This window comes from Mustela lutreola, chromosome 16 (assembly GCF_030435805.1).
Source record: "Mustela lutreola isolate mMusLut2 chromosome 16, mMusLut2.pri, whole genome shotgun sequence".
NCBI classification, from domain to species: Eukaryota; Metazoa; Chordata; class Mammalia; order Carnivora; family Mustelidae; genus Mustela; species Mustela lutreola.
In genome coordinates, this window is record NC_081305.1 from 13676083 (window position 1) to 13694336 (window position 18254).

The following is an 18254-nucleotide window of genomic DNA, read 5'->3' on the forward strand; positions in this document are numbered from 1 at the left end:
CTACCAACAGATGTTCCAGGGAATTATTTACAATGCAACTCTTTAAAGGTCCCTTGTGTTTTAAGACCCAGTTCGGTAATCAACCAACTGGATTCTCCTTTTTCTTTCCAAATCATGTACTGCCATTAACATTTTATATTGTTTCAAAGGTCACATATTCATGTTCTTCCCCAGTTCAAGGCAGTGTGCATTAATGTATGCCAAGGGTTATGTAACTACAATTTCTGGAAATGGTAAACAGCTGAGACTAACCCTAAAAATAAAATCCTCTGGGAATTTCTGTGCAAAAATCCATCTGCCCTCACTGCAGGTTCATCATTACACAAAAATCACTGTTTAGATCAAGCCAAGAGACAGAGAAGTCATTACTGTCTCCTCTCTGTATCCTTCCTACAAGCAGCTGTACACATGTCTCTCTCCACCTGAGGGAAGGACACACATACCCACACGCTTTATCCCAGGAGCTTTTCCTAATCCTCACTACAAAATCAAAAGAAAGTCTGGAGAAGAAAAGTTTGTCAAAATGTGGTAGAAGAGTCATAAGGTCTTATTACATTCACTTATTTATAGCTACTTCCCACTCCTGTAATGACCACAAAATCATCCTTAGACCTATTCTCTTCTTTTTACCACAGGTTGAACAAATTTAGATATTCTTTTTTAAGATTTTATTTATTTGAGAGGGAGAGAGCACAAGAGTGGAACAAGGAGCAGAGGGAGAAGCAGACTTCCCGCTGAGCAGGGAGCCTGTTACAGGGCTTGATCCCAGGACTCCAGGTTCATAACCTGAGCCAAAGGCAGATGCTTACCTGACTGAACCACCCAGGTGCCCCAGTTTTAGATAGTCTTTATTTTAGTTCCAAAGAAACGGGTAGTATTTACCTGGCCTCAGTGTTTGATATATTTTCAAAATATGGGGACAACTGAACTAGGGGAGGAAAGAGCACAGAAAACCCTTAAAGTGGTAAAAATTCACTCAGTCCTTCTGGACTAAAGTTCAATTCTGAACATTATTCACTGTATTGTTGACTAAGTGCCTGAAATCTACTACTGGCTAAACTTTTCTACTGTAGCTTTTGTATTTTCTCTAACAGGAAACCGCATGCAGATGAACATGTTAATTAAATGTAATATTAGAAACAAAGATGAATTTTAACTAAACCACATATAGGATTACAGAAATGTCACTTATCAGTGCCAAAGGGCATTTCTGCAAAAACTAGATTAATGCTGAGCTTCTTCTCCTTCTCACTTATGGGGCTTTCACGCTCTCCCCCTTCTCAAATCAAGGGAGTATCAGGGATCATCCAAGTAACAGAAAACACATAGCTTCCAACATCCAACCACTCTCACGTCTCCAGAAGAATTAGTTTAAAATAGATCCTGAAATATAATTCATTTTGGCTGGCTAAACCTTGCTCTTCCCAGTCACAGATACACTTAAAACAATTTACAAATAGCTTATAACTAAAACCCCATGACCAACTCTAAATACACATTTCACTTTGATACGATTTCTTTGCTTTGCTTGACAATTCACCCATGTGGAGCAGCATGAGCTAATAATCATTAGTAAAAACTTCCAATTGCACTTTTTGACTGGTATGGACTACAAGGTTTTTTTGTTTTTTTGTTTTTTACAATGTTCAAATTCTTCTTGGTGGGATTTCTGTGTTTAAGGAACATTAACGGGTCAGTAAGTTTAGCCCAAAGCTCTGGAATAAGAATTCATTCAAGGCTTCTCTAATCTACTTGTAAGAAGCAAGGAAGCAAATTTTAAATCATTGAGTATTGACTTTTTATTATTAGTCACTGTTCATAATTTGTTTCAACCAAAAGACAATACACACAGCAGAATTCTAATGCATCCCATGTAAATGTTTACATCCATTTTATTCCTCACTCGCCTCTAAGACTTATCATTTAATTTTAAATTTCTTTGTACATCTCAAAAATATGTCTGCAATAATTAGAATTAGCCGTCCCACTTAGAAACAGCCTTTTAATATTTTTACAGTAAAGAAGATGTGATGGGGCTTAATGAAAATGTAACTTACAACAATTATGAGAGAAAAGGGACTTTACAGGGACACAGTGGGAGTTCACAAAGGAAAGAGTCCAGAAGCTCTTTCCCATGAGCGAGCCCCCCCAAACTGAAAACGAAAACAAAACACACAAAGCGCAACAGCAGGTTCCAAAAACAAAAACAACAACAACAAAAAACTTGGATGCTCCATCCTGAAGCCAGAATCAGCCTCACAGAAGTTCACGAAGCAACTGTGCAAGCTGCTTCAGCATGTTCTTCTGTTTAAGTGTCCTGGGTCCTGGATCCCCGCAGATGGAGCCCACTCACTACTATTGCTTGAAAAAGAGTGATTCACTTCCACTTCCACTTCCACAAGCAGCCCCACCCTCCTGAGCCAAAGCTGGTCAATGTGTTTTAAACTTCAGGACTTTCCGCTCTTCAGTGACCCTCCCCACTCCCAAACACATGAGTATACAGTCGTGGACCACCTCTCCACCAACCACCAATTCGTGAATATCCACTTTTTGCTCTCTAGCTCTCACTTGGTTTAGGACAATGTGGATAAAATACATTCACTAGAAAAAAAAATAAGACACATTCAAACTCTTTCTTCCCCCTCGTTCTCATGGCCCAAGTATTTTCCAATGAGGAAAATAATAAAGTTGAACCTCAAAAACAGTATTTCCCTAACTTCCAAACTCTTCTAGAAGAACGTTAAAATGAAAAGCATGTTATACAGTAGATGGAAATACTCAAACCGTTAGTGCTGAACAGTTTTTAACTGTCTATTTTCTTATATGAATGGGACAAATAAAGGGTATGAACCACATCTTTAACCTAGTTGAGAGAAAGAATCCCCGCCCGAAAGTTACACTGGGGAATGTTTCTTTAAATGAAAAAGACCTTCAAATGAACAGATGATCACTACACACAGCATAAAACATTCTATGACTGTCCCAGTCACCTCAAGGTAACAGTACCAGAGCATTATGGGAGAAGCTTCTCAGGTAGAGCACCCTTCTTACAGTTTTTTGAGATTACTTAGATGAGTTCTCCCTTAGGATTGCTTGGGTGGAGGGGGTGGGAGTGAGAGGATACACTACTCTGAAAGGGGGGGTGGGAAATGAGGTCAAAGTGCACATGAAATTGTCCGACTATGTGTAGGCTCACTGCTCATCACCCTGGGGTTATTAAGACAGCCATGGGAATCACTCTTTCCTCACAATGGCTCTGACCTTGAATAGCCATCCAACTTTGCTCCCCCTTGCATGGTCATCCCAGGGAAAGAAATTGCTGAAATGTGTAAGTATTTATAGAAAGTAAGAGATTTCTCCTTTTAGCAGCAAGGCCAAGTATGAGGAGAACTAATTCTGATCCTAGAAACTAAGGCACGCTGAAGCCTTCAAAGATCCCATCATTTGAAAGAGTCGTCACAACCGTCAGGATCCTAGGCAGCTTTCTGGCCGCGAGTTCTTCAGTGTGGTGCTCAGCTTCAACTCTCCAAAATCACTTCAAATATTCTAGGCAGCACCCTCTGCGTTAAGGCCATGATTTTTATCCCGTCTAGACAAAGCAATGGAGAACCACATCACTCCACCTCAAAACTACAGTCACCCACGGAGACGCTTTGTTCCTAGAGCAGACCCTTTCCAGCTCCACTAGCTAGCACGGTCTCATAGCACGGACTCTGGCAGGTTTCTGAGATTCAATTCAGTCCAACTAAAGAAACTTGAGCTGGTCAACTATTAACGTGAGAGAAAAATAAAGCCTCTAACCCAAAGAGGAATGTTAGATAAATTCTATTCGAGAAATCCACCAATATTATGTTAATCCTATCATGTTTCACAGCATTAAGTATCCATCCAATGAAATCAGTCGGCAAAGAAACCTTGAAAGGCTACTCTTCATTGCACAGGCAGAGCAAGTTGTCTGAAACACTCTCTAATCCACAGTTGCCTTTACTGAAAACTGTGCACCAAATAATATCCTGTTGTTGACTCAACCATTTATCCAGCAGAGTAAGTTTTAGCAAATCTTGCTCTTGTTTACAAACAAGACCAGAAAGTTTCCCCTTTGGAGCCTTTTAGTTCAACCCCGGTTTGTCAAATGTTAGGAATAATCTAGCATCTGATACAGAGCTAGATCTGCCAAGACACTGAAGATTTTAAGTAAAGGCTTGGTGAAATGGGGTGGGGGGGAGAGATTTGTACCCAGATTTTTAAGACCAAAGCCAAAGTAGTCCTTCTACTGTACTCAATACAGTAATGATTGCGAACATTCTAAGAGCAAGGAGGACCTGACTCTTCCTCTCTTCTTGAGTACGTCAGACATGGCACCCGTGCACCCGAACGTACACAGTACATTCACCATGTGCCACAGGAGTCACCTTACCTCATTCCAGCAACTCAGTGTTAAAGGTCTGAGAACACAAGGGTCCTTTCTAAAAAGCACTCGGCACTCTCCCTAGTGTAATAAAGCTCCAGACCTCAGGTCTTTCATGCTGATATTCACGAGACCAACTTCTCAGACTCAGGAAAGGATATGCCTACCCTGTGGTGTTCATAAGACTTCCTCTCACACAGGGGGCAAGGAAGCTACAAGGCTTCATTCCAACACCATAAAGTACAATATAGGAAAGATTTCTTTAACCGCGTGGTCTTTATTTCAGTGCCAGTGTTACAGATACAACACAAATGTTCCAGTTAGAAGAAGGAATTCAAACGGAATGCCAAGGTCCAAGCCAGGCTCAGGAAATAAAAAGGAAGGTTTGGAGTAATGGAGAAGATGACTCCAATATGCTCTAGGATGAGTCTGATACTCACTCTTCCTATGGGCCAAGGTGCCTTTGTTAAGGAGTCTGATCTTAAAAAGCGAACTCCTCTTTCCACCCATTTACCATAGTTCAACAGGCAAGTTACGGGCTTAGGAGAAACTTCAAAATTTGTGGCGGGGATAGGGGCATTAATAACTATTAATATATCTTTTAGAAGTTGTTCATTTTGCACTTTCAGGGGAATCCATTTTTGAAAATCAGGGAGAGTATTCATGACTACAGCTAAAGAATGGAGAGACAGGGGAGCTGGAAGAGCCTTGGGAGTTTCTGTTACAAATAGAGCACCATATCCTTCATGCCAAATCTCAACAAAAGCTCTTTTTAACTGCATCTGTCCAGTGTTTACAAATAACCTCTCCAGGTCTGCCCAGGTCTCGGTAACATACATACACGTGTGTGTCTGTGTGTATACAGCAATGCACAGAAAAGGCTACCAGGAGCCTAATGCCTCTTTCAAACATTGGGGGAACCAGTAGAAAAAGGCAGGGCTCCCTAATGTCCACTGTTAACATTTTCATTCTGAATGCCTGATGTAAAAAGCGCCTGAAGATGGTAACCCAGCTAGTGAGGAGTGAATACCCCCACCTCGCCCAGTCCACAGAAAAACACAGTAGAAAGAAGGGGAACTCTTTGCTGCAGAGACAGAGTGAGTGTTTTCTTGCCACGGATTCCAGTCCTCTCCTCCAGACCAGCTGCTTATTTCCTCAGGGGCCCAGGGAATGTTGATTCTGGCTGTAAATGTAGGAGGGGGGGAGAAGTGCGGACAAAGGAGAAGAGGAGGAGGAAGAGTGCAAAACAGCCTCCGGAAGCAGCCGGCCTCGACACTGGAGGAGAGCAGGTTCGGGTTTGACAATGCTTCAAGGTCAGCAGTAACTTCAGGAAAATCCTCCTCAACAGTTCTCTTCAGCTCCTTATGCCCATGGTACAGTTGGGGGGGACTTGCCAGCAATCACAACCTCCTTCCCAGAGTTCCTTTGATTGAGTGGGACAAGAATGAGAATGGTGCCGGGCCCTCACTGCCAGGACTGAGGGGGAAAGTTGTTCACCTCTGCTAGATCTTGCATTGCTGAGCCCTTGTGGTTGTATGTGAGCTTGATCCGCATTCGCAGCTGTTGCTGTAGGAGAAAAGAGAATCGCAAATTATACACTGAAAGGAAATCTCTAGAACTTGTGTGGTCCACAGATAGTCTTTTAATCCAGAGAAAAGAAATTTTTTTAGAGGAAAGCTGTCTCTTATAAATGACACACGGGCAAATAACCACTACCATCATCATTCCTGCCTAATCCCCCAGCCAACATCACGAAGTAGAGCAGAGAAGGTGCCCCTTCAGAACACGTCATCGGCTTCCATCCTAGAACCGCATTAACAGGACAGAACCACTTGGGAGCGTTTTCAAAGTAACACTGGCTGAGTGCTTCTCAGAAAGATTCAACCCTTGCATCCGACTTCCCAGAAAAATGAGGTAAACATATTCATCTTACGCTCTACATTCAGAGATACTGTTGCTTTGTGTATAAAAACAATAGTAAGTGTGAACATAAACTTGTTTTGTTCCCAAGACATAAAAGGAAAAAAAGTTAACTATGGGAACAGAAGTCATTTTAAGAGAACTCAATTATACACCCTTTTTATTTTATGTGGCAGATTTCAAATATTAATGCACTAAGAAAATTTTTACTCTTTGTCAGATCATCAAAGGAATCTGGGCTATAGGCAGATACTCAGAATCCAGTGAGGAGCGGAGGAAAGGCAAAATGTTAGAAGAAATCATCATACTGGGATTATGAGACACTGCTAGAAATCTTTCAAGGTGAAGAAATCCTCTGGGCCATTTACAGAAACTGTACAAAAACTAGCCAATTGATTACTATTAAAAATGGAGTCAATTTACTTCTTTGAGAAGATGTAATGAAAATACTGCTTAATGTCAGTTTCTAAAGCTACTTTTCACTTGGCTGCTTCATTAAAAATACCTCCACTTATACTGGCATTCTTAATAATCACAGTAGTAAATATGGAGAGACGGGGTTCTACAAATACTCTTACACCGGACTGCAACCTGTGTAAAAATTAAGGGGCACATGGGTGGTGCAGTCAGTTGGGCACCTGACTCGTGGTTTCTGTTTAGGTCGTGATCTCCAGATCATGATATCGAGCCCAGAGTCAGGCTCTGTGCTCACATGGAGTCTGCTTGAAATTCTCTCCCCACCCCTCACTCATCCGTTTGCTCTCTCTCTACAATAAATCTTAAAGTAAAAAAAAAAAAAAAAGATTAAAATGTCTAAGCTTTCCCTCTTCTCTTGCAAAAAACTAGACTGTGAAGCCTCTAAATAAGTAACTCCTTAAAACTATATTTTAGGGATGCCTGGGTGGCTCAGTCAGTTCAGTGTCTGACTCTTCACTTCATTCAGCTCAAGTCATGATCTCAGGGTCGTTGAGATCGAGCCCCTCATCAGGCTCGGTGCTAGCATGGATCTTCCTTAAGATTCTCTCTGCCCCTTCTGTCCCCTCTCCCTCAAAAAAGAGCTGCATTTTAATGCTGCCACTAAACCATTTCAAGTGTCTAAGCTACATTTATTATCTAATCTACAAAAGAATGAGGTTAAACTAGACATTTTCACAGATTTCTTCTACAACTATGAGTCAGGAAAAACCCTAGAGAAACAAAGCAGAATTTTATTTCAGGAAATACACTTTCACCTCACTCAGATACTGTCTTCAAATGTGCTACTCACCTTCTGTGGGTTCAGAACTTTAATGACTTGTGTGATGGTCCCTGTATTAAATGCTGGGACAATGCTGCTGCTGGGAGACAGAAGCTGCAGCTGGAATGTCTGTGGGGAACAAAGGGCACTCTTCAGAAAAAATAACACATTCAATACCATGTAAGAGATGTTAACAAATAAAAAAGCCAGACACCTGGATAATTATTCAAGTAAGTAACAGATTCACCTACTACTACATTCTGTTTGTTTTCCAGATATCAGCAATTCACAGTATGTGGGCTGACTATAACCTTCACGTTATTTTAAAAACCCCACAGTTAGGTCTTTGATCATGAAAACTAGCAATGAGCCACTCTCCTCTTTCAGGCAAAAGGAACTTTAGCCTACCACTTTTCAAAAGGTGACCAATTCTTGTTTTGGCAACTTCGCTTAATAGTAACTGATCAACTACGCAGGTGAAAAACGGGTGTATGTGGCTTAAAAAAAAAAAAGCTATAAAGAAATGAAAAAGAAAAAACACTTTCTAGAAATAACAAACCAGAATACTAATCACCAACTACAGGCCTTTATGCTATTGTTGATTTCCACAGTTGGGAAATGGAGACTTAAACATTTGTTTTCTCAAGTCTACATAATCCGGAATGTGTCAAGGGCTACATGACAGAGGTAAGGAAAAGCTGTAAAGAGCCAAGCTGTTAATATGTATGTGGAATACATCAAGATCTCCCCCACTGGGGTCACAGGTCTTAAGAGAACAATTTCGTGCAGAGGTAGCCTATACAGCAAAAGACCTGGAAAACCCAACTATCATAATTTGTAGTGTTGGTGGGTTTTATTTGTTTACATAGGAGAGAGATAAAAGTGTTATCAGCAAGACAGGGAACCCATAATTGTTAGCACAATATAGAATGTATGTAGCTATTCTACATACTAGGATTTTACTTTATTTTTAATTTAAGTAGGCTCCATGCCCATCGTGGAGCCCATTGTGGGGCTTGAACTCATGACCCTGAGATCAAGACCTGAGCTGAGATCGAGAGTCAGACACTTAACTGACTGAACCACCCAGGCACCCCATACTAAGATTTAAAAAAAATCTTTCCTCAAAGTGTGGCCTTCTAAAATAATGGAGAGTGAGGAGAGAAAAGAGAGAGGGAAAGAGAAGCAGAGGGAAGACGACAGAGGGAGAGAAGGGGGGAGGGGAGAGAGAGGGCAAAAAAAAGGGAAAGGAGGAGAGACACAGAAAGAGACAGGTAGGGAGCAGGGCTGGCAGGAGACAAGAGGAGGAAAGTCTATCCAGCCTTCTCTTAGGACCAAAATTGTAAGAGTAAAGAGATTTAGTACCAACTCAAAGACTTACTATGTTGAATCTTATTATAATTCTATTGTCAAGATAGATTATGTAAGCTGAAATATTATTTACATTTATTTCATCAAATAGAAGATGCCATTGTTTTTCACACCATTATTTTACATTACACAGAGAAGAAATTAAAGGCCATCAACTAAACTATGATAAAGTATCAATTTTAGGGGCGCCTGGGTGGCTCAGTGGGTTAAAGCCTCTGCCTTCAGCTCAGGTCATGATCTCAGGGTCATGGGATCGAGCCCCACATCGGACTCTGCTTGGCAGGGAGCCTGCTTCCTCCTCTCTCTCTGCCTGCCTCTCTGCCTACTTGTGATCTCTGTCTGTCAAATAAATAAAGAAAATATTTTTTAAAAAAAGTATCAATTTTAAAATGCATCTCATTTTCAGAGATAATAAAAAGCAATGGTAGAATCTATGAAATGATTATTTTGAAGTTCAAGATACATCGTGACATGCAAATAGGTATTAATAAATAAAATAAGGCCAAAAATAAGGCCATGCTTTAGTGGCAGAGATGCTATGTTGCTAGAGCACAGCCTAGAATAACAAGTATAAAAGCCAAAGCTACAGCAGTTAACATTTACTGAGCAATGAACATATGAAATGTGCTTAAAACAGTACAGAGCCCATAAAACTCATCTATCCCTCAAATAAACCCCAGGAAGTAGATAATCACTGCCACCATCCTTTTTTTGTAAATGAAGAGACTGAGGCACAGAGTTTAGGAAACTTGTTTAACATCATATAACTAGTACTGAAACGACCCCAACTCTACTGCTTATAAAAACATCTACATGACTCTGGCTCCTAAAAAATCCAAGTAAAGGAGGCTGTAAAGTCAGTAGTAACCACAAACAAAAGAAAAGTTTTTAATTTCCAAAAATGTATCATTTGAATGCCATATTCCCATGTCACTGAAAAGATTAGATTACTTTAGCCTAAAACAAGGGCTGGCAAACCATGGCCCATCAGCAAGAATGACCCAACATCTGCTTTTGTAAATGTTTTATTGGAACAGAAACACACTCTTTCATTTATATATTAACTATGGCATTTCCCCCCACTGTAACAGCAGAAATGAATAGATGCAAAAGAAACCATATAGCCCAAAATACTTACTATCTTGTCTTTAACAGAAAAATTTTGCCCACTTTTCATTTACAATATTTCTTTATACAAAACTTTTCATTATTCAAAGGACATAAATATTCCTTAAACTAAGATTTGGTATAAACAAAGCTTCAATTCACAAAAATAGCCATTGTATCAATACTAAACTACATGCTAACGAAGAAAGAAATGTTTCTTTCACTTAAATAAATAACAAGAGATGAAAACATTAAATTCTGATCCAGTAACTAGAAGAAAATACTAAAGGGATAAATTCCTTCTTCTTAACCAATTTTAATTCCGTGTTAGAATTTGTGTTTTTTAGGTTTTTAACCACTGAATTACTGAATTCCAGTCATCCTCCATGGCCTAAGCATTCATTACCAGACCACCTTGCATAATTCTGCTGTAAATCTCACTAGCTATTATAAGAATGTCCTTTCTTTATACTGTAAGAATATTTCTGACCAAGTAAAAGCTTTCAAAATGATATGCTTCAATGAACCATAACACACTATTGTTAATTTGGGTTAGATTTGTAAATTTAGTTTAACGTCTAAACATTAAAGTATATCCCTTATTAAATGTATGGAAAAGGCAAAGAAGACACTGTAGTACCTTTGGTACTGCAGCCTGGAAAACAAAGTCTGTCATGTCCAGCTCTGTGCTGTTGGAGGCCTGTATCGTTATCACTGTGACGCTAGGGTTGGTATTTGACCGTTCAAAGGTGAATTCTATCTTCAAGCCATTCTTACTGTATGCTGTGATGGAGGGGATGCCTGGAAAGCACAGGAAGATCAGTCTAACTGCAGTCAGGTTAATGCTCACAGAATACTCTTCTTCAATAACTACCTCTCACTGAGGATGATAATACCAGTACCTGTAGTGATGTCATTGAAGAGAGGCTGTGATGAAAGCCCATCCAACAAGAACGGGGGCTGGGATATCTGTGGGACAGAGGCAGGGGCAGGAGCAGCAGCTGGAGCACCTAAATGAAACATTCCAGTGGTAAGTCAATCTTAACCAGCATGACAAAGCTCACCAAAAAAACACCCCAAAACCCCAGGAGAAGATTATTACATCTCACATTAAAAGAAGGATTCCTTAAACAAGCTGCGAAAAGCATAAACCAGGGGTGCCTGGGTGGCTCAGTCAGTTCAATGTTCCACTCTTGGTTTCACCTCCAGTCAGGGTTATGAGATCAAGCCCTGCCTCGGGCTCCATGCTAAGTGCAGAGCCTGCTTAAGATTTTCTCTTCCCCTCTCCCTCTGTCCCTCCCCCTCCTCGCACTCTCTGAATAAATAAATAAGTAATGTATTTCTTTAAAAAAAAAAAAAAAAAAAAGAACAAACCACAAAGGGAAAGAACGAAACATTCAAATACTTTAAAAAATACTATAATAAAATAAAAAGAGAGACTACAGGTAGGAGAAAATGTTTGCTACAAAATGGCAAATGAATGAGTATCCAGTACTGTAAGTATTTTCTACAAATCAGTAAGAAAAAAGATGACCCAACTTAAAAAATGTTAAGAGATATAAACAAGAAATTCACAGACGAGGGAAACTGAGTAAAAAGAGAATCTACTTCTACTCTCTGCTCTAGAGATGGCACACTAGTACAAACAAACCTGGAGAACAATCTGGCAATAACAGAGTTGAACATGATTATACCTCTAAACTAAAGCTCCTGAACCTCAGAAGTAATGAAATTTTAGGCTAATTATGTGCTGTAGGGGGCTATCCTGTGCACTGTAAGATATTTACCAGCACCCCTGGCTTCTACCCATTAAATGATAGCAGCATTCTCTCAGCTGTGACAATCAAAAATATCTCCAAACACTGCCAACACCTGGCAGGCAAAATGATATTTTAATAATAATTTAATAAGATTTTATTTTATAAGCGAAGTAGATCAAGACATTTATTAAATTATATAGATGTTAAATACCGCATAGTAAGATTTTAACACACATGCACAGACACCCTGGGAGAGGTGGTATGAACTGGAGGAAAGAAGTCACCAAATTACCATCTTCATTTGATCCTTCCAAATAAGAACAATCTCAGGATCATGCAAGTGATAGAAAATGACCATGAACTGAGAGAAATCAGGATTCCAAGAAAAGGTATAAGAAAACAGTGAAATAATGGGGCGCCTGGGTGGCTCAGTGGGTTAAAGCCTCTGCCTTCGGCTCAGGTCATGATCCCAGGGTCCTGGGATCGAGCCCCGCATCGGGCTCTCTGCTCAGCGGGTAGCCTGCTTCCTCCTCTCTCTCTGCCTGCTTCTCTGCCTACTTGTGATCTCTGTCTGTCAAATAAATAAATAAAATCTTTAAAAAAAGGAAAACAGTGAAATAAGGAGTTTTAGGTGTAAACAGATTTCAAACTACTTATGAAATTATCTGAAAATATACCATTTCAAAAAGGATTAACAAAGTGAAGGAGAGTTAAAATCTTAAAAAAGAAAAATACCTAAGTACATGAGAAAAAAGTGACATTAAAATTTAGCAAGGGAGGTAAAAATATATATTGTTAAGTAACCCTTAAGAAGCTAAAACAAATGTTAACACCACAGCAAGTATAGTCAAGCACATTACTAATAAGGTATACAGAGAAATATTCCTATAATTCTCCTAACTTTTATAACTCCAATCTAGTAGTTTTCCCATAATTTCCATTTTCAAAACAATTTCAGAAATGCATTCCCATGGAAAAATCAGAGGCTACTCAAAATATACAGGCAGCATTATGGGTCCCTAAGTCCCTCAGACATTAGCTCTTTTCTCCTGTAAAGGAACATTAAGTAGTTTGGGGAAACAACAAAAACTCACTGCTCCAGTTCCCCTAAAAAGACACACTAAATTTATTTCCTAATTTCCACTTACTTAAATGATTATGCATTACAATACAGGACTATAATTAATGAGGGCTTAAAGAATATAATCCTCAAAAATGTCTAACCTAAAAAAAAAAATGTCTAACCTAGTAAAGAAAATGGGAAAATACATTTAAAACACATTATAAGTAAGGAAGATCCAGGCTCTTTTACTGTTTTACCAGTCTGCTTTTTCATGTAACACTAGGAAAGAAAGTAAAAACAAAAACAAAACAAAACATTAAGCCCCCACCCCCGATAAATGAGTTTAAGATACAAAAGGAATATTCAAAAAAGAAATCCATGTGCAGGGACCCCTGGGTGGCTCAGTTGGTTAAGCAGCTGCCTTCGGCTCAGGTCATGATTCCAGCGTGCTGGGATCGAGTCCCACATCAGGCTCCTTACCCGGCGGGGAGCCTGCTTCTCCCTCTGCCTCTGCCTGTCATTCTGTCTGCCTGTGCTCGCTCTCTCCCCCCCCCTCTCTCTGATAAATAAATAAAATCTTTAAAAAAAAAAAAAATTCTTTATAAATCCATGTGCAAAAATATAGATAGATATAACTATCCCTGTGATGGAAAAAATTAAAATTTAACAAAATAATAAGGCCAATCTTTTACCTGGTAGGGTTTTTTAAAAAATGAAAATCCATAATGCTTATGACTATACAGTGAAACTGGTAGCCACATGCTACTGAGGAAAAGATACAACATTTACTAAGTGCCTACTATGTGTCCTGTATGTACTGAATAAGCCACCATTCCTCACAAAGAGCTCATAAGGTAAAATAGTTATCATCCTTCTTAAATTATTATTTTTTTAATGTTATTTATTTATTTGACAGAGAGAGCAGAAGCAGGGGGAGAGGCAAGAAGAGGGTGAGGGAGAAGCTGACTCCCTGATGAGCAGAGGCCCATGCTGGGCTTGATCCCAGGACCTTGGGATCATGACCCTAGCTGAAGGCTAATGCTTAAGTGACTGAGCCACCCAGGCACCCCCATCCTTTTTTTATTTTAAAAGATTTTATTTTTAAGTTATCTCTACATCCAAGCTGGGCTCGGACCCACAATCCCAAGATGAAGAGGTACATGCTCTACTGATTCAGCCTGCCAGGCACCTCCCATCTTTACTTTAAACAGAACCAGAAATGTTGAGTAACCTGATCTAAGTATGTAATCCAAAATAAGAGAAAATCAAAGTAATGATGACATTTATTGAGGCATTCGATACAAGAAATATCTGAAACAAAACATCTAATAGTAAGGAACTGAGTAAATAATGATGCAAACCTTTTAATGCAATATTGGACAACCATATAAAATTATAATTGAGAAGAGTATGAACTAACACAGAACTGCTAATACGTGAATAAGTAATTGAATCATCTACATACTATGGTTGTTGTTTTTTTTTTTAAGATTTTATTTATTTATTTGACAGAGAGAGATCACAAGTAGGCAGAGAGGCAGGCAGAGAGAGAGAGAGGAGGAAGCAGGCTCCCCACTGAGCAGAGAGCCCAACTTGCGGCTTGATCTCAGGACCCCGAGATCATGACCTGAGCTAAAGGCAGAGGCTTACCCACTGAGCCACCCAGGCACCCCTACACTATGTTTTAACTAAGGGGCTGTTTTTGCTTTTTGATATATCCAGTAGAGCTATGGCATCTGAGGATGTGGAACTATCTGGGAATGACTCAAAAGTACGCATCAGTAACATTTTAAAATTTTGTTAAGACATAAATATAAACTGTAAGCTCTGGGAAGAAGCTGTGTTAGGAAAAATCATTTAGCCTCTGGTAGCTTGTCTAGATGAGCAGCCAAAATCCTCACCCTATGGCTACTTTCTATTTGAGGTCATTTATGCAGTAACTCACCATTATACTTTTAAAGAAATCACTTGAGATAGAAATTATATGCTACAGTAATACGTTTGGACTCAGGGTTCATAATGTTATGAATACATCAACAATCACTAATGTTTACTACATACAAACAAACAGAAGAAAAAAAATGTGCCAGGGGCACCTGGGTGGCTTAGTCATTAATCATCTGCCTTTGGCTCAGGTCATGATCCCAGGATCCTGGGATAGAGGCCCACATCGGGCTCCCTGCTTGGCGGGAAGCCTGCTTCTCCCTCTCCCACTTTCCCTGCTTGTGTCCCCTCTTTCACTATCTCTCTCTCTCTCTGTCAAATAAATAAATAAGATCTTAAAAGAAAAGAAAAAAATGTTCCCAAATGAAAAGTTATGTTTGAATATTATCATCATGGACAATTTTCTCCCTCCATTGTTCTAAGAAGGTGAGAGGAAAATAGGTTAACATCTCTCCACTCTCTACAAATGGCCTTGGCTACTGAAAGCTGATCATGAGTAGAAAGAAACATAGAAAAAGTGATGTCTTAGGACACTAAGTAAAAGCAGAAGTGACTTGAAATATATTTCTTTTGTAGCCTGAAAGAGAAAGTCCTTTCTATCTTAAATACTAGGAGAGCAATTTATCCTCCCAAAATTAAAAATTGGACTCTTTATTCCCTGTGAATTAGCTCTAGAATACTAGCATGGCAGTTTACATCCCAGATGTTAAGATTCCATTCCTACTTCTCACTTAGCTTCTCCCCTCTTTAATTGCTTCACATGCCAGAAAGTCTATGTTCAGTGTAGTTTTTCCCTAAGGCCTTTAACCCCAGCCAAAGCATTAAGTAACTCCAGTCTGGTCTCACCTGTGAGGTTGATGTCTCCCAGCAAATCAAGAAGTTCTCCACCAGCAGAAGCTGGTTTGCTTGTAGGTGCAGTTGGAATAACAGGTGTTATGTCATTTCCTCCCAACAAATCCAGTAAATCATTGGCCTATACAAGGAAATAATACCTCAATTCATTAGTCATTTGTCTAATCTACAATGAAGGCAAAGCTCTTTCAACACTTAAAAATAAGGAAGAGAGCCATCAATCAATCCAGGAACACTGAAGGGAATCAGCTGAGAGGCGATAAGGAACTGTTAAGATCATGAGGATTCCCAGATAAGCAAGTGAAAAGCTACCTGGCTGGTGGGCTGTGGCCCAGAGGGTGGTGGTTTGGTCTCTAGTGGAGCTGGTTCTGTCTCTCCATTTGTCTGCACAATCTCAGTAGGGCCATTTGTGGTTACTTTTTCCATGACAGGCATTCTCTCAAGGAGGGCAGACCTGGAAGAATCTGAAGTGGTTAAATTCTAGGCAGTTAACCTAGATTCCCTACCCAAGACAATCACTGTTACTATATTGGAGTCAAATATGGACAACCATCTCCCCCCCCACTCTGTAACACACACACTAAAATAGAAGGTGGATTACAAGAATACATGACCTAAATTCCTGGCTGGATTAAGGGCAGGCAAGAAACCTTGAATAGACAAACTGTCTACTTAAATCCCGAGAGACTGGGATTTCTCGGTGGATAGAGAAATTGGAATGAAAGAGAGGTAAATAAGTAGGAATTAACAAGTTCCAATCAAGAAGACACTGCATAACAGAAGTGGAAAAAAAGATCGTATGTCACAGAGTTAAATACTGGAATGAGATTCCGTTGAAAAAAAAAAAAACCAAAACTCCTATTTCTTAACCCAATAAAACGGAACAAGAAGCAAACATTTCTCGCCAAAAGAAAGGGGAGAAGGTGAACAGGAGGACACGGCTGACTTAAGTCTTTACAGAGCAGGCAGAATAGAGGACAGACCAATAAAAGCAGTCAAGCAATTAGGACTAAACAGCATTGTGAGGTCCAGGTAATCAAGCACAAGGAATGAGTCTCCTTTGTTGATTATCATGACAATGTGTTCAGGATGCTAACAGCGACATGCACTGCTCAGCTTCTTTCACTTACCTCATATGGTCATATTTCTTAAAAAGTGCATTATATTCTACTGCCCTCTGCTGGAGTTCCACATCAATGCTGCTTCCATAGATTGAAACCACTTTCTTAATTCGGCTTTGGGATAAAATGACAAACAAATTCAAATACCCAAAAGAAAGTTCATAAACAAGCAGAAAGAACAAACAAACCAGAGTTTCCATTCCTCTTTCCTTAATTTACGTATCTTTTCAAAAACAAAACCCCTTTCCTTTGTCTTCTTTTATCCAACACACACTTCAACACCATCATGTACCACTGTACTTGTTCTAACTGTAATGTTAGATTTTGTCTGTTAAATGTCCCATCCCTAAAATTTGCTAGAAAAAAATACCAATTATTAATATGTTACAAAAGAAGCATGTAATGTTCATTCTCTCAACACCTTTAAAATAAGCTTTTATCACCAAAATGTTATTACGTAACAATAAATTCTTCTAGTTTACAATTTAAAGAGTTAGTAAAAAATACCCCTTTTCACGTGGCCTTACAGAAAATATAAGAGAACTAAGTGTGCCTTAAGATACCTGGCTGGGAAACTAATCCAACTGACTTTTATTCAAAATAGTGAACAGCAGAACGTAAAGTAAACATTTGACCACCAAAACCTTTGTGATTTTCTTCCTCTTCAGACATCTCAAAATACTATAATAAACCAGAGCCCTTATATAGGGAAGTAACTTCTCTACTTTAAACAAGAGAAAAGGTATTAGAAATCAAATTTTTAAAACATAACTTTTTACCTTCAAAAAAATAAGTGGTGGGGTGTGAGGGTAACAGGGAGCAAAGTATAGATAAAATAAGGATGAACCACAAGTTAATGATTACTATCATGGAAAAACAGGTATATAAAATATAAAATTCATTTTACTATCCTATTTTTGCCTTTGCTTGAAATTTTCCATAACAAGAGTTTTTAAAAATTATAAATAACATGTCCATTCTACTTTTTCTCCATACTCACTTTACAGTACAGGTGAATCGAGTAGAAAGCTTCATAATGGCAGTGAGGGCATAACCTCGGGTCACAGAGGTGGACATATTAGAGATTAAGACACTTTCTAAAATATCCAACACTTCATCTTCTGTTACCTGGGGAAGGAAAAAAAAATAGGATGAATTCTAACAGTAGATAGCTAAATCTGATTTCAAGTCACAGGATGCCACCAGAAAGACAACCCTACCATCATTACCAAAACTTCTAACACAATCTGTGCTTCGCCACCATTAAATGTCCACGCTGATCCATCAATGAGAGGCAGGTAGGAGGGAGGTTTTTTTTTTTTTTTAAAAAAAGAGTGGAAAATACCCAATGGGGGCTGCGAGACACATTATATTAGTTTCAAGGGGCAGAAATAAGGGAAGAAAATAAAAGGATAAATAGAGTTCAAGTGCTGTTGTCACAACGTCTCCTAAAGCCAGTTTTTTTTTTTTT

General features: G+C 39.2%; 1 protein-coding gene across 1 annotated transcript in view; it reads right to left on the bottom strand.

The window, feature by feature from the left end:
* Positions 1–1774: 1774 nt before the first annotated feature.
* The window catches only part of AP1G1 (adaptor related protein complex 1 subunit gamma 1), a 78983-nt gene continuing 62503 nt past the window's right edge, over positions 1775–18254 (bottom strand). Inside the window, exons 16-23 of the mRNA XM_059150706.1 lie at positions 17784–17911; positions 16793–16897; positions 15975–16116; positions 15657–15783; positions 10946–11053; positions 10684–10844; positions 7596–7694; positions 1775–5974 (exon numbers count right to left, since the gene is read on the bottom strand). Of these exons, the coding sequence (XP_059006689.1) occupies positions 5873–5974; positions 7596–7694; positions 10684–10844; positions 10946–11053; positions 15657–15783; positions 15975–16116; positions 16793–16897; positions 17784–17911 (972 nt within the window). The 3' untranslated portion in view covers positions 1775–5872. The remainder of the gene's footprint in view (positions 5975–7595; positions 7695–10683; positions 10845–10945; positions 11054–15656; positions 15784–15974; positions 16117–16792; positions 16898–17783; positions 17912–18254) is intronic.